At 37.9% G+C, this 18,583-nt stretch overlaps 2 protein-coding genes across 2 annotated transcripts; both read right to left on the bottom strand.

Annotated features, from left to right (window-relative positions):
• Positions 1–353: 353 nt before the first annotated feature.
• Positions 354–4,211, bottom strand: jagn1a (jagunal homolog 1a). The gene is made up of 3 exons (XM_086091386.1): positions 4,093–4,211; positions 3,771–3,874; positions 354–1,452 (listed from the first exon to the last, which is right to left on the bottom strand). Exons 2-3 carry the CDS (start codon positions 3,857–3,859, stop codon positions 990–992), a joined length of 552 nt encoding a protein of 183 aa, XP_085947512.1. The 5' UTR covers positions 3,860–3,874; positions 4,093–4,211; the 3' UTR covers positions 354–989.
• A 930-nt stretch (positions 4,212–5,141) lies between these two features.
• Positions 5,142–17,017, bottom strand: col8a1a (collagen, type VIII, alpha 1a). The gene is made up of 3 exons (XM_086091145.1): positions 16,901–17,017; positions 9,150–9,462; positions 5,142–9,030 (listed from the first exon to the last, which is right to left on the bottom strand). The coding sequence occupies exons 1-3, from the start codon at positions 16,916–16,918 to the stop codon at positions 7,112–7,114; spliced, it is 2,250 nt and encodes a 749-aa protein (XP_085947271.1). The 5' UTR covers positions 16,919–17,017; the 3' UTR covers positions 5,142–7,111.
• Between the last annotated feature and the right edge of the window lie 1,566 nt (positions 17,018–18,583).

The raw sequence follows: 18,583 nt of genomic DNA, 5'->3' as shown, positions 1-18,583 counted from the left end.
AGTCGGTCGAACCCTGTCGTGAATAGAAATCTGCAAATTAAAACTTGCGACTGAATGCGACCACCTCAAAAGGAGTTTGTAATTACATATGGATGCCACAAAACTGTGGCATCCATATGTAATTATATCACAATTATGAACCCATGTTACATAAACAACTGTATTCAACAATAACAAACTTCACATCAGACTCATCATGTAGTATTAGGTAGCCCTACAGCAGCCGGATGGTGCCCCCCCCCCCCACCTTATGATCTTATTAGCCCACACTTAAAAGCAACTCAAGTGATAAAAAAAGAAAAAAAATGTAATCCTACAAGAATAAAGTAATACAATTCAGAGAATACAAAAAATACTAATGTAGTGAGATTTATTCGTAATAATGAAAACAAATCTAAAAACGAAGCAAAAAATCAAACAACTGCAGATTTTCATCGAGAAAAAAAAGAGAGGGAGACTTCATTTTATTGGGGAGTGAAAATGAGTATTGGGCCACACTTAAAAGGAAAGAAGGCATAGAGGTACAACAAATTAAGTCATAATGATTTGAGAAAAAAGTTGTAATGTTACGAGAATACATTTTATTGTTATTGTAAATGAAAATAGGAATATAACCAGGAAAAAAATGTAATCCTAATGCATGAAATTAAACATTTTGTGGAATTAATAATCATTCCTAAAATTACAATTCCCTTCTGGAAGTCTGAAAATAAGAAGAATTTGGGGATAAAGACAAACAAACAAAAAAATGTGTTTGAAGATGGACACAAGAGCTTTAGGCTAAAAAGAAACAAAGCAGAAGTCAAAGGTACAAGAAATTGTAAAGTCATAGAATTTCAAGAATAAATTAGAGGAAATAGTATTAATGTTGGGAGAATCAATTTGTATTCCGTGATGGGAAAATTACCAGAATAAATAATACCATGTTATTCTTGTAAAATGATGCATAAATAAGGTTAAAGTAGCTGCAAAATATTTCATTTTTACAATCATTTCTTCTTCTTCTCCTGCGTGGCGTTGAACCACGAGTCGAGCAGCTTCTTCATGTAGTACAGCTGCCATGCGTGCACCTGCACGGCCACCACCATGACCAGATACATCACAGTCACCGCCGAGAAGCCAAAGATGAAGCGGTACGCTTTGCCGTGGCGAAACAGCTGCTGCGCCAGCGGGAACATCTCCATGCCGCCGTAGATGAGCGGCGCCACCGAGAACAGCCCCGCGCTGATCATGGACAACACCAGGTAGCTGACGTTGTTCTTGGGCAGCGACAGGCTGCTGCACAGCAGCGGGACCATGCTGAGCAGGTAGGGGTACTCCCACTGGTAGGGCATGGCCACGGTCTCGGGCGACAGCAGCTTTAAGTGACTGACGGCCACGTGGGCGGCCACCAGCAGCCAAACCAGAAGGTGGATCACGTTCAGGCGACGCACCTCCGTCTTCAAGGAGGCGCTGCAACACAAACGACGGTATATACATATTAGGGGTGTGAATTGCCTAGTACCTAGCGAGTCGATTCGTATCACGATTCATAGGTCACGATTCGATACCGATAAATCCCGATACGAATCTATAAATTGATTATTGCGATTTTTTTTTAAACTCAAATTTTGAAAATACAAATCAGCAAACTTGTGACTTATCTACACTGTTAGATTTTTATGAAAATGTATTTATTTATCTTAAAATTCAGGCTTATAACTGAGCCACCGCTTTTAACAGGTTGCAGTCTGTTTCATGTTTGAACAGCACTGAAATAAAATATTGAGGCTTAATGTTCCATTAATATAACATTCTTGCATGCTTAATGTGTGAATCCTAACCCTAAGTAAGACGTTTTGTTGAATACTTCCTTTAAAAATTGATGTTTAAAAATCGATTCAGCCACATATTGAATCAATTCGAGAATTGCGTGCTGTAATATCGCGATATATTGCCGAATCGATTTTTTCTAACACCCCTAATACATATATATCACATTTTGTCCATATCTCACAGCCATAATTAATGATAATTTTAATTTAGGGGTGTCAGGTGATTAAAACTTTTAATTGTAATTAATCGCATGACTACAATAGTTAAGTCGCGATTAATTGCAAATTTTAATATATTTTTAATATTTTTATACTCTTGTTAACATAAAAGTGAAGAAAAAAAGGTCAACTAAACGAAATATGGCTTCATCTTTGAGTCATTCATACAGTAATTTCACAATTCATAAAATGTACTTAAAATTTAAAAGATGTACTGTACTGTAAACGAGTGTGATATTGATTTGTGTTTAGGTCATTTTTCTACCACTAGATGGCATAACTGCATTCGTAAGATGTTGGTGACAGCCCAATGCATTTTTCTTTTCATATTAAGAGCTATCTAATCTTTAAAATGAAGTAACCAAATTGTAAAATACAACTTGACCCCAGTCTCCACAAATATATGCATTATTATGAAATTTATTACTGCTAAATTTTGACGTTGCTGCGTTGCGACTGAAGTTCCACCAGTACTGGTCATTAATTGCACGTTAAAAAATTTTTGGGCGTTAAAGGAACTTTAAATTAACTCAAAAGTAACGCACTAATGTTGACACCCCTATGTTAATTATAAAGAAAATAATAATGATTTGGAATTTTAAAAAAAACATTCAGCGATACCATATTTTTCAAACTAAGTCGTACAATTTACATCAATCAAAAAATGTATCTTGAAGAAGAATTTCTTTTTTTTTTTACAATGTTGCAGTTGGATTTTCTGCTACTAACTATGGAAAAGGTTGTCTTTTTAGTTTAAAGTAGCTTATCTTAACTAGAATCTTGCGTCGCATTGTGGACAAAGGTAAAACCGTGCTCAGTTATTGTGCCTTTCAGTACTGTAAACAGTAATGCCTTGTGGCGGAAGCTACGTAATAAACTACTGATACATCACACATTAGTTGCCATGACTTCTTCTTTTTCTTCTTCTTCCATTTCTCTATCTGCTTTATTTTGGCAGTTGGCAAATACTTTTGTTGCATTACCGCTAGCCTGCCAAAGAAGGCGGCCAGCAGCGGCAATGCATGACTACTACTGCTTCTCTTTTCATTTCTTCTTCTACTGTCTTTTTCTAACCGCCAAAAGATTTGGAAACGGAAATTCCGGGTGCCAGTCCGAGCTCAAATTTTAATGTATGTAAGTCGCACCTGAGTTAAGTTGCAGGAGCAGCCAAACTATGAAAAAAAGTATGCCTTATATTGTCATACTGTATATGCTTTTCATTGGATGGCGGAGGGAAAGAGTAATGGATACAATATTAAGTCATAATGTAAAGAGAATAAAGTCATAACAAATATGTAACACTAGAAAACTCACAATATTACAAAAATAAACTTAGACATCATATTTTTAATGATCAAAAATTATATATCAGATTGAAGTTGTAGTTTAAATATTAACATGTGAAATTTGTGAATACACCCTTTCTCCCTTGAAAATTAAGTGCACCTCTTTTTCCTCAAATAGCTGCCTTCCCTCTAATTTGATTTACCAGTCAAAAGTTTGGGAATGTTTATAGAAAAAATGTAGTAAAAAATGAAAGAATGCAATCAGAAGATAATATAGAATAAAAGAGAATATGTATAATGAGGTTAATGTATTTTAATTCTCCCTGTCTATTTGTGTGTGTGGGGGGGGGGGGGGGTATTTGTAGTCATACAGGCCTCAATAATCTTAATATACACCTCGTACCATGATCATTATATGGGGAAATTCACATGTCAAAAAAGAATGACTTGCCTCATTTGGTAGTGTGGAGTCGCCTTCTCTCTGAATTTGAAATCACTTCCATTGGTCGCAGCAGCTTTGTGGCCAACACGTGACGTCATATTGATATAAGATACCTACTGACAAAACGGACATTTATGAACTGAATGTTGAATGAAAATTGACTTAAGCTGAAGTGCCATTTTCCTACGGAGCTGGTTAGCTGCTAGCGTAAATCAATCATCGGCTTTTCACTGGAACGTAACAGTATTTACACACACTGAACACAATAAGCGATTAAAAAAAAACTGCGTTGTGATATTGTAATATGAACTACTAATACTACATTGCTTACCGGCGGCGTGTCTCCGGGGAGCTGCTGCTTGGAATACGTAGCTTAAAAAAAACGACTAAACAAAAGATGTCAAGAATCAATGGGCTTCCGTCAGATGTACGCATGCGCATTGCCTGTCACCGCAACATCAGCATCTGTTCCTCAATGGGCGCGGCCTACGTCTCGTGCACGTTCACATGTAGTCATAAAAAAAATCTATTGCCTAAATTAATAGGAATATTTCAATAATAATGCAAAACATTTTACATGTTTGTCTATATATACAGTATGTTTTTGTTTTATAGCATTGTATTTTATATTGCCTTGTAAGAGGCTGTCCTCTTTTTTGTGTGACTTCTATCTGTAAAAAGCGCTACAGAAATGAAGCTTACTTACTTACTTACTTACTTACTTACTAACTAACTTGCTTACTTACTTACTTACTTGCTTACTTACTTGAAATAGCTAATGTCACCAATAAATGTGGTAAAATTAGTTTTATGTTAATAATGCTGTCATTGTTTTTATAAGGATATTTGTATTTAAAAATCCATTTAAATATATATAAATATTTTTTTATTTTTTGTTACTGAAGTAATACTCGTATAATAAGAATGCTTTATATATATAATGATAAATAAAATCAATGAAATTGTTTAATAATGAGAAGTATAGAAAATATTAAATACAAATCTTTTAAAATAACAATATAATGCTTGTATTAATAAAATATAAAATAATATTTAATAAACAATCATCGCTATATATAATGTTAACATTATGCAGTGCATAAGTTATATGTATAAACACACTCTTTGGTGTACTTTTTGATTTACTGTACATAAGCACAATTCTAAATAATTGTAGTGTAACAAACAAATGAATGTCTATGTGTGTGTCAATCAAAGTTTCTCATTACTGCATGTCCAGGTGTAATGAGGTGGCCAGTTTATCAAAAAGTGAGTTTTTTCATAGGGATCAGAAATAAAGACTTCCGTGATAATTTTTAGTAACATCTTTATTTAGAAAAACAGCATAGACAAAAAATAATTATTATAACAACAGTCAAACATTAATACATTAACTCTCAGGTTACACAACAATATTAGCACCATGCTTAAAAGAACAAATACATTTCTATTTTCCTTTCAAAAGATTTCCCCCTTCGCCTTTTACACTTACATGCAAAGCAATTACCGGTCCAAATAATAAATTAGTGACATTATACGTACTCACCCACATTCCATCATTTCCCCTTTTTATGTGTAATTTTACTGCCGATAGCCATTTTAGATTGGCAGTAACAATTACACAAATAAAATAACTACAGTAAAGACAAATCTGGTAAAAAAGAGTAACTGTGCTCAGGAATGTAATTTTTATTTAGATTTGTTTTACTTTGATTTTAAAAAGACTTCCTCCTCCGTACACAACCACATTCATAACAAATACTACTTCTTTTCCATGTATCCAAATTACTTGCCAAATCCAATAAATTGCTTCATGATGTAAACACACTATGTAGTGGGAATGTTTTTTGAAAACAATGTTTTGGTCTGGTACGTAGGGAATGGTGTTGCATCGAGTTTTACACTATCTGCAGCGCGATAATCATACCACCAAATGTGCAGCAGAATTACAACAAAAGTAAGCACACAAAAAAGCAGAATTAATTAGACATGAATTCTCTGCAAATGTTATGCATATAAATGTGTATATATGTAGCACAATGCTGGAGTGTTCAAACTATTTTTTGATTGATCAATATAAATCTGTGATTTGCTTTGCCATGACCGATAAAGGCAATTTTTGTATTTACACATAAGTATGGATGAGGGTGAAAAAAAATCCAATCAATGCATGTGTTCATGTTTTTGGCTGAACTTCACATTCGGTAGCTGCCACTTTTCTTCCCTTTTTATTTAAAAGCCTTAGTGCGACAGGATATTACAATTTTTTTGGGGATGAGTGAGGTACAGCTGACAGCTCTAATGTTCAGGTAATCCAAAACTGTTCTCAGTTTTTCTCTATTACAGCTATTTTTAGCAATTTTCTTAAAACATTCTGAAATAAATGTGTATGTGTGTAAATAAAACACTAAGATGGAATAGTTACACCCTTCGATAACAAAACAAAGTTTTAATCAGCAGAAAAAAAATCAAACTCAACAGATTTTGCTTCCCCCAAAATTATTCCCCATTGTTATTTTTATACTCAATCTTTCTTTGCATACTTTACATTTTCTCTTCATTTCCTCACATTGCAATATACAAAAAAAAAAAACTCAAGTCACTTGGTTTGCTGGGATTATATAAAAACTACCCTATTTCCTCATCTAGTGGCCAGAGGCCTTTGGCTACTCATCTACAGATGGGCAGAGACATCTTTTATTTTTTGTACAAATGCAATTTGTAGAAAAATATCAAAAAAATTATACAAAAATGTATATATTTTTTTTATCATAAGGGAGAACATGCACAAATAAATGAGACAGACTAGGTGGGGGGGAAAAATAAGGCGCGTAGGTCCCGGGAATGTACACATAGACCCACACAACATTGTGGAGCCACATGGCAGAGTCTACTAGAACTCAAATCTAGTTTCCACATGATGGAAGACCTCATGAAATCTTGTTTACAACAAAGAAGACTCTGGTACTTTTATCTGAGAGACTGTTTCACATCCCTCGTTCGGTGCTTCTGTTTTGGTTAACAGCAGACTTCAAATTGGCGCTGCACCCGGCGACTAATTGAGACACACTATAGTGTCTATTCAAGGAGGCCACTATTTGAGGAAATACGACAAGTCATTCAGGTCTTCTGTGAATGCCTTTTTTCATAGGTTATTCGATACCTTTATGTCTATAAAATTGCACACGGACTAATGGCTCTGTGGTGTAAAATGGGTTTTATAAACAGACCATCATACTTCCTTGTGAAAAGCAAACTGCGTTGATGTTACCAGATTTAAAAGTCCACTATTTGGCAACAAGAATGCAGCCCAAAAATGCAGCCCATCTCTTACGTACTCTACTTTTCATTTACAATGGATACAGTAGAAATCCAGAGAAAGACGAATGCACATACTCTCCAGCGTAAAGTCCTGCAGCCTGGTCTGAGGGCAGCTGAATGTACACAGTGTCCCCTGGTTGTAAAGGTAAGACTGCACTTCCCGATGCTTGATCTAAGTATCCCTTCTTGTACTCATCATATGTATACATCACGGGCTCATTGTTCCTCATCAGGGCTGCCCACACATTGGCTCCTTTGCAATGAACGTGGTAGGCAAAGTAATAAATGCCAGGGACTTCACAGGTGAATATTCCCGTTTGGGGGTTGAAGTTTTGGCGACCGTTGTACAAAGGCTTCTCAAACACCACCGGACTGCCCACAGGTGGGAATGGAGTGGATGTTATAGCTGTGAATGCTGGCATTTCCAGCCCACTGACTCCCATGACCTCTGCACCATTTCCTCCATATTTGCCCTTTTTACCATAGCCGCCAGCCTTCTCACCATCCAGTCCAGGGCCCATTTGGGAGAGCACTCCAGCCAAGTCTGGAGACACACCAGGTTCTCCCGGTTGGCCAGGAGGGCCAGGGGGTCCGCTTAATCCTTGGGGTCCTGATGGGCCTTCTTTGCCCCGAGGTCCAATAGGACCAGGATGACCTGGAATGCCTTCACCTGTAATGCCTGGTGGCCCTTGAGGACCGAAATCTCCTTTTGGCCCTTGAAGTCCAGGTGCGCCGATAGGGCCTGCTACACCATCCATACCAGGGATTCCTTTAGGACCTTGAGGTCCCATTTCACCAGGAAATCCACCTTCTCCTTTGGGCCCAGGAAATCCTGCCAGACCTGGCGCCCCAGGAAGGCCTTTATGTCCACTATCTCCTTTGGCGCCACTTGGTCCTTGTGGACCTTTCAGCCCTGGACTTCCACGTTCTCCAGGTAAACCATCAGTACCAGGTAATCCAGGAGTACCAGAGTCCCCCCGGAATCCATCAGTCCCTTTAGGTCCTCCTTCCCCACATTCTCCTTTTAGACCTGGTAAGCCTACGCCCCCTGATGGCCCCTTAGGTCCTGCAGGACCTGGTTGACCACTTGGCCCAGCAGGTCCCGTCATACCAGGTAATCCTGCATGGCCTTTATCTCCCTTTGGTCCTAGGGGTCCAGATGGCCCATTCATACCTTTATCACCCTTTGGTCCTTGGAGGCCTGGTTTACCAAAGCCAGGCATTCCTGGCTTTCCTGGCAAACCAGGTGGTCCTGGATGACCTTTTGGACCCTGCATGCCTGGTTGTCCTGGCAGACCATTTTGGCCTGGTTTTCCTTGGCCGGGCAGACCAGGCGGACCCGGTAGTCCTCCTTCACCTGGTGACCCACTTAGTCCTTTGAGTCCTGGATGACCCTTCTCTCCCGGAGGTCCTTGTGGGCCTGGCATCCCATTCAAACCTGGTTTTCCAAAACCAGGTAGCCCTCTTTGTCCAGCAGGGCCTTGGGGTCCTGGCAGACCTTTATGACCTGGTTGCCCTGGCTGTCCCATTCCTTTATCACCTTTGGGTCCTTGTAATCCAGGAAGTCCTGGCAGTCCTTTGTGACCTGGCTCTCCTTTCATTCCTGGTTGGCCTGGGAGTCCCTGACCACCTGGTTTACCGATTCCAGGTAGCCCAGGTGGTCCTGGTGGACCCTGACGTCCTGGTTGTCCGGACGGCCCTCCCTCACCCCGAGGTCCCATTTCTCCTTGCGGCCCAAGCTGTCCGAGTCCTCCCGGCCTGCCTGGTGGTCCTGGCAACCCGGGTTTACCCATCCCAGGTACACCTGGTTGACCAGGAGGTCCAGGTAGCCCTGCTGGTCCTGGTTGGCCATTGCCTGGAGGTCCAGAGGGACCTATAGGTCCTTGTGGACCAACTGGACCTGGTAGTCCTTGGGGTATTCCCTCAGCACCGCTTGGGATTGTCTGACCTGGGATCAATGGTACGCATATAATAATTAATTATACATCATCAAAAGGTCCAGGTTCACAATAACTTCCAATAATGTAGCTTTTTATTACAACTGGTGTCCAAAAAAATATTTCTTACCTTTGTCTTGTCCACCATTATAGCCACCCCCTTTCCGAGCCTTTTCTTTGCCCTTCATTGCGGGCATCTGGGGGAGTTCCTTCCTATACTGGGGATATTGCATGTAGGGTACATCTTTGCCGATGTACTGCTGCTGGGGGTAGCCTTCATTGCCCACGCCCATGTGTTGGAGGTGTTGCATTTGCATCTGCTGCTGGTATGCTTGAGGGTGTTGATTGTGTCCATAGTACTTCCCATCACTTATATATGTAAGTACTACAAGCTGCAGCAGGGTCAGGAGGAATGGGGGCCGAAGGGGCTGCATGGCCAAGGCCTGTATCGAAAGAAGAGAATATAACAAGGTTGGACAACAGCTTTAATTGATCAAACCAACTTGACTTTGTGTTTTATTTCATCAAGAAGTTTATTCTTGCATGCTGTTGATAAGATACTTTCCCAGAATTATAAATAATGTGTAATATGTACAGCTGGACACAATCTACTGATATATGATTTTTTTTTTTAGGAATGTATTTATTTATTTATTTATTTATTTATTATTATTATTGTTGTTGTTGTTATTGTTGTTTTTGCTATATTATATTTTATGTTATTTATTTTTTATTTTTTATTTGAATTCAGACACACTGAAAACAAAGTAAATGGTAAAACAGATTTTTATTTCCTTTTTTAATAAGTTTTTTCTTTGTAATGTGAAGAGAAGGAAGCTGTAATAATTGTAGATGGTACAATTGTAATACTACGAGAAAATTCAGAACATGCTAAAATATATTTTAGCTTGATAACATCCTCACAGTCATTATCATTAAGAGGTGCTTTTATTTCAGCAATATTTCAACTTTTACTATTCTGGTAATTGCTGGAATATTCCAAAACTTTATTATAGTAATATAAATATTTTTTTTCAGAATATGTTATCTTTATTTTACCTATATTCTCATTTTATTCTGACTTTCCCTTTAATATTTTGACCTAATTTTCTCTACTTATTAATGGGATAATTATAACTCTTTTGTAAATTAAAACATAACATTTGTTTTTCATATATTGTGACTTCACTTCATTGCATTAATGTTTTTTTGTTTTTTTATAGTAATATACCAAGTTTATTATAATATTATTGCAGATTTTCTCAGTGACATTATTACTTCACTCCAGTTCAGTTTGGGGGCAGTGTGATAAAAAAAACTTTCCCTCTCCGTACTAGAATAATGTGTATTTGCACATCCAGTACAGTAGGTGGCAGTGGTGCTCTCCTTGTCAGAGTAAGGAGTATTAGCTCCTTTGCAGAGTTGTACTTACAAGCTAATTTTATTGACAAATGATACTTTTTATACTGTAGTCATGGTAGGAGTTGGGGGCACGAAATATTATCTTCTTCCTGGTGTTGGCGTTGGTGTTGGGGGGGGGGGGGGGTTGAGAAGCACTGCTTTACTTTCATAACATTACAATGTAAAAAAATAATAATAATACACCTTACAACTTTGCTCTGGTAATATCCCAATATTGCAAGATTTTTCTCAGAATAGTCCAACTTTATTCTAGTATTATTATAAAGTTTCCCCCGTGAATATTTCACTCTTATTTGACAGTTTTTTTTACTTGTAACATGACTTTTCTTTTTCTTTTTGGAAAATTACAAGTGTTATAACAGTAAATATATTTTCTTAGACTTTTAAATACAAATTTACCGGTAAATGGCCACTGATTGTGAAAAAGTGGAGCATGGGTCAAACTATGCTGTACCTATTTTCTCATCATGGTGCAGACACGTTGGTCTCGAGCCAAAACAAGAGTATGCCTCCTAGCTGCTGGCTTTGTGCCTGAACATGAAACACGTCTTCCTACATGTTGTGCCACCATGATGTAACCCACACGGTTTTCTACTGTGTAGTGTAGAGAATAAGCATCCCTACGTTTGTATTTCAATCGTTCCTAAAACCAGCGATTTCCATCCTGTCATCAAGGTTCAGCTTTATTCCCATTGGTGCTTCCCACGGGACACATTGGCCGTCATTTTCGGAATTCCCAGCCACATCCCGACACCATCCGCGCCTTCGGATCTCTGACCTTTTCTCAGTCGACTGGTAATTTTGACAGGACAGTGTCACTGTCTACCCCCCGATGAGAGATGGCCTTTGAAGGGGAATGGATTTCCTTGCCATGGCAACACAAGTCAGACATGACAAAGAGTCCCTCGAAGGAATGTGAGTGATTTTAGCGAAAAAGAAGGAATTTGTGTTTCTCTATACTGAATAGGCTTTTCCAAGTATTTTTTACCAATGGCGTGCCCCTACTACCCTGTACTGTTGTTTACTGTACTGATGTTTCTCGGAAAAACAAACAAAACCAGGTACAAAACGAAAGCAGCAAGCAGAGATGAACAAGCGCTTGCATTCCATTTTTTTCTGTCAAAACCATCATAAAATGTTCCCAACCCCCATTACATAGTACCGGCAAAATAATCTTCGCAAATTACATTTGCTCATCTGTCTAGGCTAGTTTCCAACTGAGGCTCATTTTGGCGGATTCCCAAGTAGGAGCTTGTCAAAATATGAGCTCAAAACAAAAACGACATGTTCAAGGTAGGTCTCTGTCCTTTTTTGTGCATCCTGTTATGATAGACATGGCCACTCAACTTAGTGTCAATTGTTTAAAAACTGGTGAGAGTGCCCTTGAAAAACTCGGCACGAGCAATGTACTTCAGACCAGTAGACATGGGCCGATTGCTGGTATGACGATTTACCATAGTTTTACAAAGTCAAGATTTCAATAACCACAGATGCTGGCTGTCACTACTGCCAATGTGAAGTACTCAGTTTTGACTGGGCTATGTCATTCGAGCGTACTGGTGAAGTCGTTCAAATGTATTTGTGACATGTCGGTAAATGCTCAAAACATAGCATTTTTTTCCCATAATGCCACGAATTTTTGACTTGTGCATTTGTAACTATGACATTATGGGGAATTTTACATATAGCCTGCAGCCTACACGTTCAAACAAATATCAAGATGTTGAAACGACTTCAGACAGTACGTTTTGAATGCCCAGTCTAAATAGTTAATTCCAAATTGGCAGTTCCACGCTTCCATATGTCACTGGTAGTTTTTTTCTTTCTTGACATGTAACGAAGGAGGGATGGAGCAAGACAAGATACTACGAACTCAGATGCCTTTTTGCTTTAATTAAAGTTCACTGTCCTTAAAAAAAAAAATGCCAGCGGATACTAGTTAGCCTCAAGGACATTAATAGCCCTAAATAGTTCTAAAAAATAGCTTACCACTATGGGACACTGAAGAGGAATTGAAACAGTAGAAAAATGTTAACATTTATTTATTTAAACATTTGTGATGTACTATTTGTTTAAAAATAAATAAATTGTGTTCAATGGATAAAAATATTTTTTTTCTACTCAAATCTTTATTTTTTTTTAAAAAGAGGTTATTGTAGAGCAATAGTTTTACCATGATACGGCGATAAATTCTGCTCATTGTTATTATCAACCCGCCAGAATCCAATATCGGCGACCTTTCAGCATTAATATAGCAACAGGGATGTTTTGTAGACACCGCGAGGGATTGTATTTCCGCCTCTTGTTGGTTCATATGTCATTTGTTGGTTTAAATGAAATCTGCAACTGTTATCTTTACTTATGTTTGTGGTGTTTGAAACATGAATCTGAAAATCGATTATTTTCATGTTTTTTTGGGCTATAGCTCAAAACATGGTCGAGCGACTTCTGATCGATTTGGCTCCGGAGGATCACATATGTCCATTTGTGGTGATGAACATGTCCACCAAATTTAATGTTGATCATTGTCATTTTTTATTAGGCATGAACTTTTCAGGGATATTTGGGTTGTGCCATATGATCAACATCTCTGCTCTAAATCGAAAATCTCACTTATTGGACATGACACTTGGGAATCACTGATCTAGTTGTACACCACAATAGTAAACATTGTTGAATATCTCTCCAGTTTCTGAGCATTATTAGCTTGTATCAAAGCAAGTCATTGTGAGTCTGTAGTATCGGATGTCATGCATGTGCCTAATTGAATATTTGGTGTTTTTCCTGTCTGCCCACAAACGTAAACATGTCTGTCACACTTACAAATATTTTTCTGGAATGGAGTCAGGATGAGAGGAAATATTTAACTAATGTTTTTCTAATAAAGCAATAAAGGAAATACCAGATTTATTGCATGAAAAGAATCATGGTTTTCCGCTAGGCAAATGAATGACAAAAGCAATATTGACCAGAGGGAGCCTTTCAAATGTTACAGAAATGTTTAAAAACAACATGGAACATTTTATGACCTGCAGCAGGGGTGTCCCCCATATTGATACATGATGTAAGTAAGTAAGCAAGTATGCGTGTGAATACGTGTTTTTAAAAGGACGGAAATACTGTGACAAGTCCACAACGAGCGCCTGTTCACTTGTCACATAGCAACACACTGTTGTCACGGTAACCTGGGAGCGGTGAAAACACCTTGTGACTCTACCTGCCGCATGCCCCCCCCCTCCCCCGACATGTGATTGAAAATAGGTGTCGCCTCCCAAGCGACTCATTCATTCGTTCACTCGCCGTGAAAATTAACCAGCAATTTCCACCGCTTGAACTTGTTATTTGTTATTTGAGGAAACGGCAGCGGTGGCATGCGGAGCGTGAATAGAAAGAAGTTTGTTAAGCTCTCCAAAGTGCCACTGTGTCATCGCACAATAGTCGCCCATTCAGGGGGCAGACGTGAGGTCACATGTGTATGCAACGCAGTCGTGAGCGCACATGGCGTGAGAAGTCGGGTAGCGTTTTATGACTCGCATGCGAGCGCCAACTCATTTTGCAAAGTAGAAAATAGCTTGTGCGATTATTCCCTTATTTGGGAAATCAGGGGTACTTTCTTCTGAGTGTTTGTGCAAGGTGTGTCGTTGGCAGTGGTCAACAAGTCCTTCTCTGCTTTCAACCTCAATTTGTCTCCCATTAAATTCAATTAATTTACTCCCAAAAGTCTATTATCCTCATTTCATAGCATTTCTCTTAGTTGCAAATTAAATCACATTTAGGACATGCCATGTCACTGTAATCTGCCCGGAGCCTTCGGAGTCAGTATTGCAGGTCAATGGAAATTAAACTGTATAAACTGTGGGACTGCGTCTTGAATCTATTCGATTTTAAATTCAACCTTAGAGAGACAGACGTCAGCACTCTTTTCACACATTAGGTAATCATAATAGGACTAGGTGGTGATATGGTATTAACCCTATAAAAAAATAATACATTTTTTTTACTTATTTCCCCCACCCCAAAAAGGCTAATTTCGTTCCCCTTTAAATATAAAAGAAAAATCTAATATCAATGATAATGTTAAAAACTGACATGACCCTTTAATAAAACAATCCAAATGCTCATCAATGCAACATATTTCAAGTGTTAATTTTACTTCCACTGCTCTTGGAAAGATTTACACAGGTTTTAGACTCAAATATTTTTTGGGTCTCATTTGTTTATATATCTAATAAATATCTGGCATTGAAAAGGGTTGTGTAGACTTTTTATATCTACTGTAGGTAAATAGGTCATTCAGAAAAGTAGGTAAGTGGGTAAGTAAATGAGACTAGTAGGGAGCTAAGTAAGTGAATTGGGCAGGTCAGGCTAGATACACAGATTATTATGGTAAAGATAGATTTGTCATCATTGGTAATAAATATGTTTTCAGGGAACACATTCAATCTCCTTCAACAATAAAATGATAAATGTGTATTTATTTATTGAAACAATAGTATTAATATTAGTACAGAGGGCATTTGAACATGTGCTGTCTAGTCCCATGCACATGTTCATACAAAAACATGTCCCAGACACTATAAAATAAGCAAATCCCCAAGTTGTCTGCTGTGTTGAAAACGCGTGCGTGTGTGCTGCTGTTTGACACACCGCTTCCAGATGTCCATCTTCTCCCGTGTCACACAAGCAAGGTGCATTAAATCATGACATTTTAGTCAACATCAGTGTTGTGCTCGTTACTAAAAAAATAGTAACTATTTACAGTTACAAGTTACTTCATTTTATTCATTTATATATTTTTTTAATTATTTATTTTTTTCCCCCAGATATATTTTTTTAAAGTAACTAAATGACTCTGATGATTCCTTAAACAAAAAAAGTAATGCGTTATTACAGCAGCACTAATCCATTGTACAGTACACAGAAGCCATTCATTCATTATTTGATTCTGAACCGCTTATCCTCACGAGTGTCGCACAATTAAATAATTAAATTAAATAATTAATCAAGTAACTGACTAACGCACCATATTGTAACTGTAACTGAGTTACTGTATTTAAAAAAAAAAAAGTAATGTGTTAGACTATTAGTCATTGTAAAAAGTAGCTAAGTTACAGTAATGCGTTACTAGTAACTAGTTACTGCCCAACACTGGTCAACATCCACCAAAGATGCTGGACATTTTACACAAGCTACGAACGACATAATGTCATTTAAGTGCAGCAGGCTTTTCCATTGGTCGACTTCAAATGTGATGAATGATGGCGATGAAAGGGATTATCATCTCAAGATTAAATAATAATAATGTTGCATACCGTAACTGAAACACATGGACAGAAACATGTGATTTCACTGGTCAACAGAACATTTTAATCAGGTGGCTTTAAGTGTCTTTAATTTTTTTCTAGCACATCAGGTTTTTGAGATATTTGTATTTTTTGTTTTAAGATATTTTTTATTATATTTTTTTGTTTTAAAGTTTAAAAAAGTTGTGCAATATGGATTTGACTATGCATCATCATCATCATTATTATTATTATTATTATTATTATTATTATTATTATTATTATTATGAAAACCTGATGTGCTACAGATGGCATATTTGTCTTGTCTGATCAAATAAAAAAATAAAAAATCTTGACCAGTGTAATGTATTAAATGATATATATAATTTAAAAATATAGAAAGAAAAAAAAAGCAAAGTAAACTAATGTCAAATTATGTTATAAATTTAATTTTTTTTTAAAACGTAATGTAAAAAAATGCACAGTATAACCTCGATTTAACCGACCCGAAATCAACAGATTGTGGATCTTCGGCTAGAAAATAGTGTCCACTCCACTCAAAACACTTCTATATCCATCCATCCATACATCCATCCATCCATCATCTGAACCGTGTATCCTTATTCAGTCATTCTCTAAACTGCTTAACGTCACAGTGCCTTTCAAAGTCTACTAGTTCCATAATTGGCCGCATTTCGGCCCAACTCCAGTAAGCGGCACTGTCGCGCCATCAACAGACAGATACTGCTCACGTGTTTCCTTTTTAAACAGCAGGCTAAGCTAGTCAGTGTAGCTATATTTTTATGTAATGAACAACCCCCCCCCCCCCCCCCCCCCATTAGTCTGTTTAATCTAGTGTCCATTGTACATTGTTATAAATGTTAGGTATTCCTAAAAAAAAAAATTAAATAATGAAATGTAATTGAGGGGAAAATAAAATCCTACCCAAGGAGTCAAGTAGTAGTAGGAGGAGGGTGACTTATGTATGTTTTATTTTTTTTATTTTTTGTGGTATTAGGCATCAATATTAGGTATGCCTTGAAGCTATGAATGCAATAATAATGTTCAGAGAGGTATTCATTTAACTATATTTTATGCATTTGATGTGGATTAATATTGTAATTGCACCGATGTAGTGCTATAAACTACTTCTACAATAAACATATTAAAAGAATACCTCTCTGGCAGTGTCCATCAAGGCCTCGCCTACTCAAGCACCGCAGACGGAAACGTTCTCCGCCACGATCCATTCGTCATCTGTCAGACGGCGACGACGCTCTTCTCGCCGTCTACCTTCCTTCCTTTCCTCCATCTCTGTGCAAACAGAGGCGCGTCTGTTCCACACTGTCTTCCCACTGTCTTCTCTGTCTGTTTGCTCGCGACCCCACTTCAACGACCCACCTCCCCTTCCTCGTCTTTGGCGACGTCCCAATCCAGTGACCCGAAGTCTACCCGGAGGCAGCGGAGGTAGCAGGACATAATAAATACATTTATAAGGAAGTGGGGGGGAACCTAAAAATCACAATAGCTAGTTACAAAAACTCTTTAACCCACAAATGCCCCAAAAATGGTCAAAGTTAACCCTTTTTTTTTTTTTTTATACCTACAACACCAATAGTGGGCGCTGCATTTGAGACCCGGGCCTTCAGTGGTAACTCACCTGACATGAACCACCGCTTAATATCACTATCAAGTCAAAATGATAGAAACCATCAATCTAAGTTTAATTCCTTCTCAAAAATTATGTAATAATTATTTATTTATTGATTGATTGATTGATTTTTAGGAAAAATAGCACTCTAACATAATATTGTACATTATATAAGTATACAGTAAAGATAAGACATTTACGAATTTAAACTAATTAAATGCTGCTCCTTCAGTTGTGCCTGGATTGGCCACCTGGGGGCAGTATAAAACAGACAGACAGCTATACTGTTCATTGTCTCAACTCCTCTCAACTCCTCTCAGATGATCAGGACAGCACTAATATAAAAAATAGATATATTATAAATATATATATAAATATATATATAATATTGTTATGTTGTCTGTCTGTATGTGTTGCTGCACGTTTGTGTTCACTCCGTTGCTTTAAATGTTAAAGCGGATGCTATTTAGAATGAGCTTTAAGCTATCTGACTGAAAGGCTAAGCTATGTGGTTGTTTTAAATATATATGGTGTAATTCTCTTTGTTATATGTTTTGTTTGACAGTCAACTTAAACGGAGAATGGCAATAAACAACTCCAAGCCTCTTTTTTGAAGAATTGTTCAGTTTAATTCAACCTCAGACGGGACAACTTAAAAAGTGTCTGGCAAGCATACGCTAATGAAACGAACGTGTAGCTCAGCGGTAGGGAAACCTGGTCCTCGAGCGCCACTGTCCTGCCTGTATTTGATGTCTCCCTCCACCAACACACCTGATTCGATGAACAGGATCGTTATCAGGGCTTGCTGATGAGCTGATCATTTCAATCAGCTGAATTGGAGAAGGGAGACATGGAAAACAAGCAGGACGGTGGCTTTCGAGGGACCGCCATGTTTTACACTTGTTATGGCAATTAAGAATAGTTAAAACATAGACATGAATCATGTTTTTGAAGCTAGCCCTAGTTTGACCCTGGAGCAGATGAATTTCCACTAGAACATGGACACATCACGTGGAGCTGAGCTGGTCCGTACACACACGCACACTTTACAATTTACATGCATGTGTACACACACAATGCCACAGCTGTGACCCAAAGTATTTACCTCTGCCTCTCTCCTTTATACAACCATGGTAACTCTTGAGGCCCCTTTGTCCATCGGACCCCTGCACTACTTTGCAGAATAATGTGTGCAGGAGCAGTGTTTGT

The sequence above is a fragment of the Leptonotus elevatus genome, chromosome 12, assembly GCF_054856555.1.
Source record: "Leptonotus elevatus isolate MCC_2025b chromosome 12, RoL_Lele_1.0, whole genome shotgun sequence".
NCBI classification, from domain to species: Eukaryota; Metazoa; Chordata; class Actinopteri; order Syngnathiformes; family Syngnathidae; genus Leptonotus; species Leptonotus elevatus.
This window is presented reverse-complemented; position numbering and strand designations above follow the sequence as displayed.

Excerpts from the sequence above, each read along its gene's own strand:
- col8a1a (XM_086091145.1), bottom strand. Across the intron at positions 9,031-9,149 it reads TAATGGTGGACAAGACAAAG|GTCAGACAATCCCAAGCGGT; the intron begins GTAAGAAATATT and ends CATTGATCCCAG.
- jagn1a (XM_086091386.1), bottom strand. The coding sequence starts at position 3,859 with ATGACGTCACGTGTTGGCCACAAAGCTGCTGCGACCAATGGAAGTGAT. Across the intron at positions 1,453-3,770 it reads ACTCCACACTACCAAATGAG|CGCCTCCTTGAAGACGGAGG; the intron begins GCAAGTCATTCT and ends TTTGTGTTGCAG.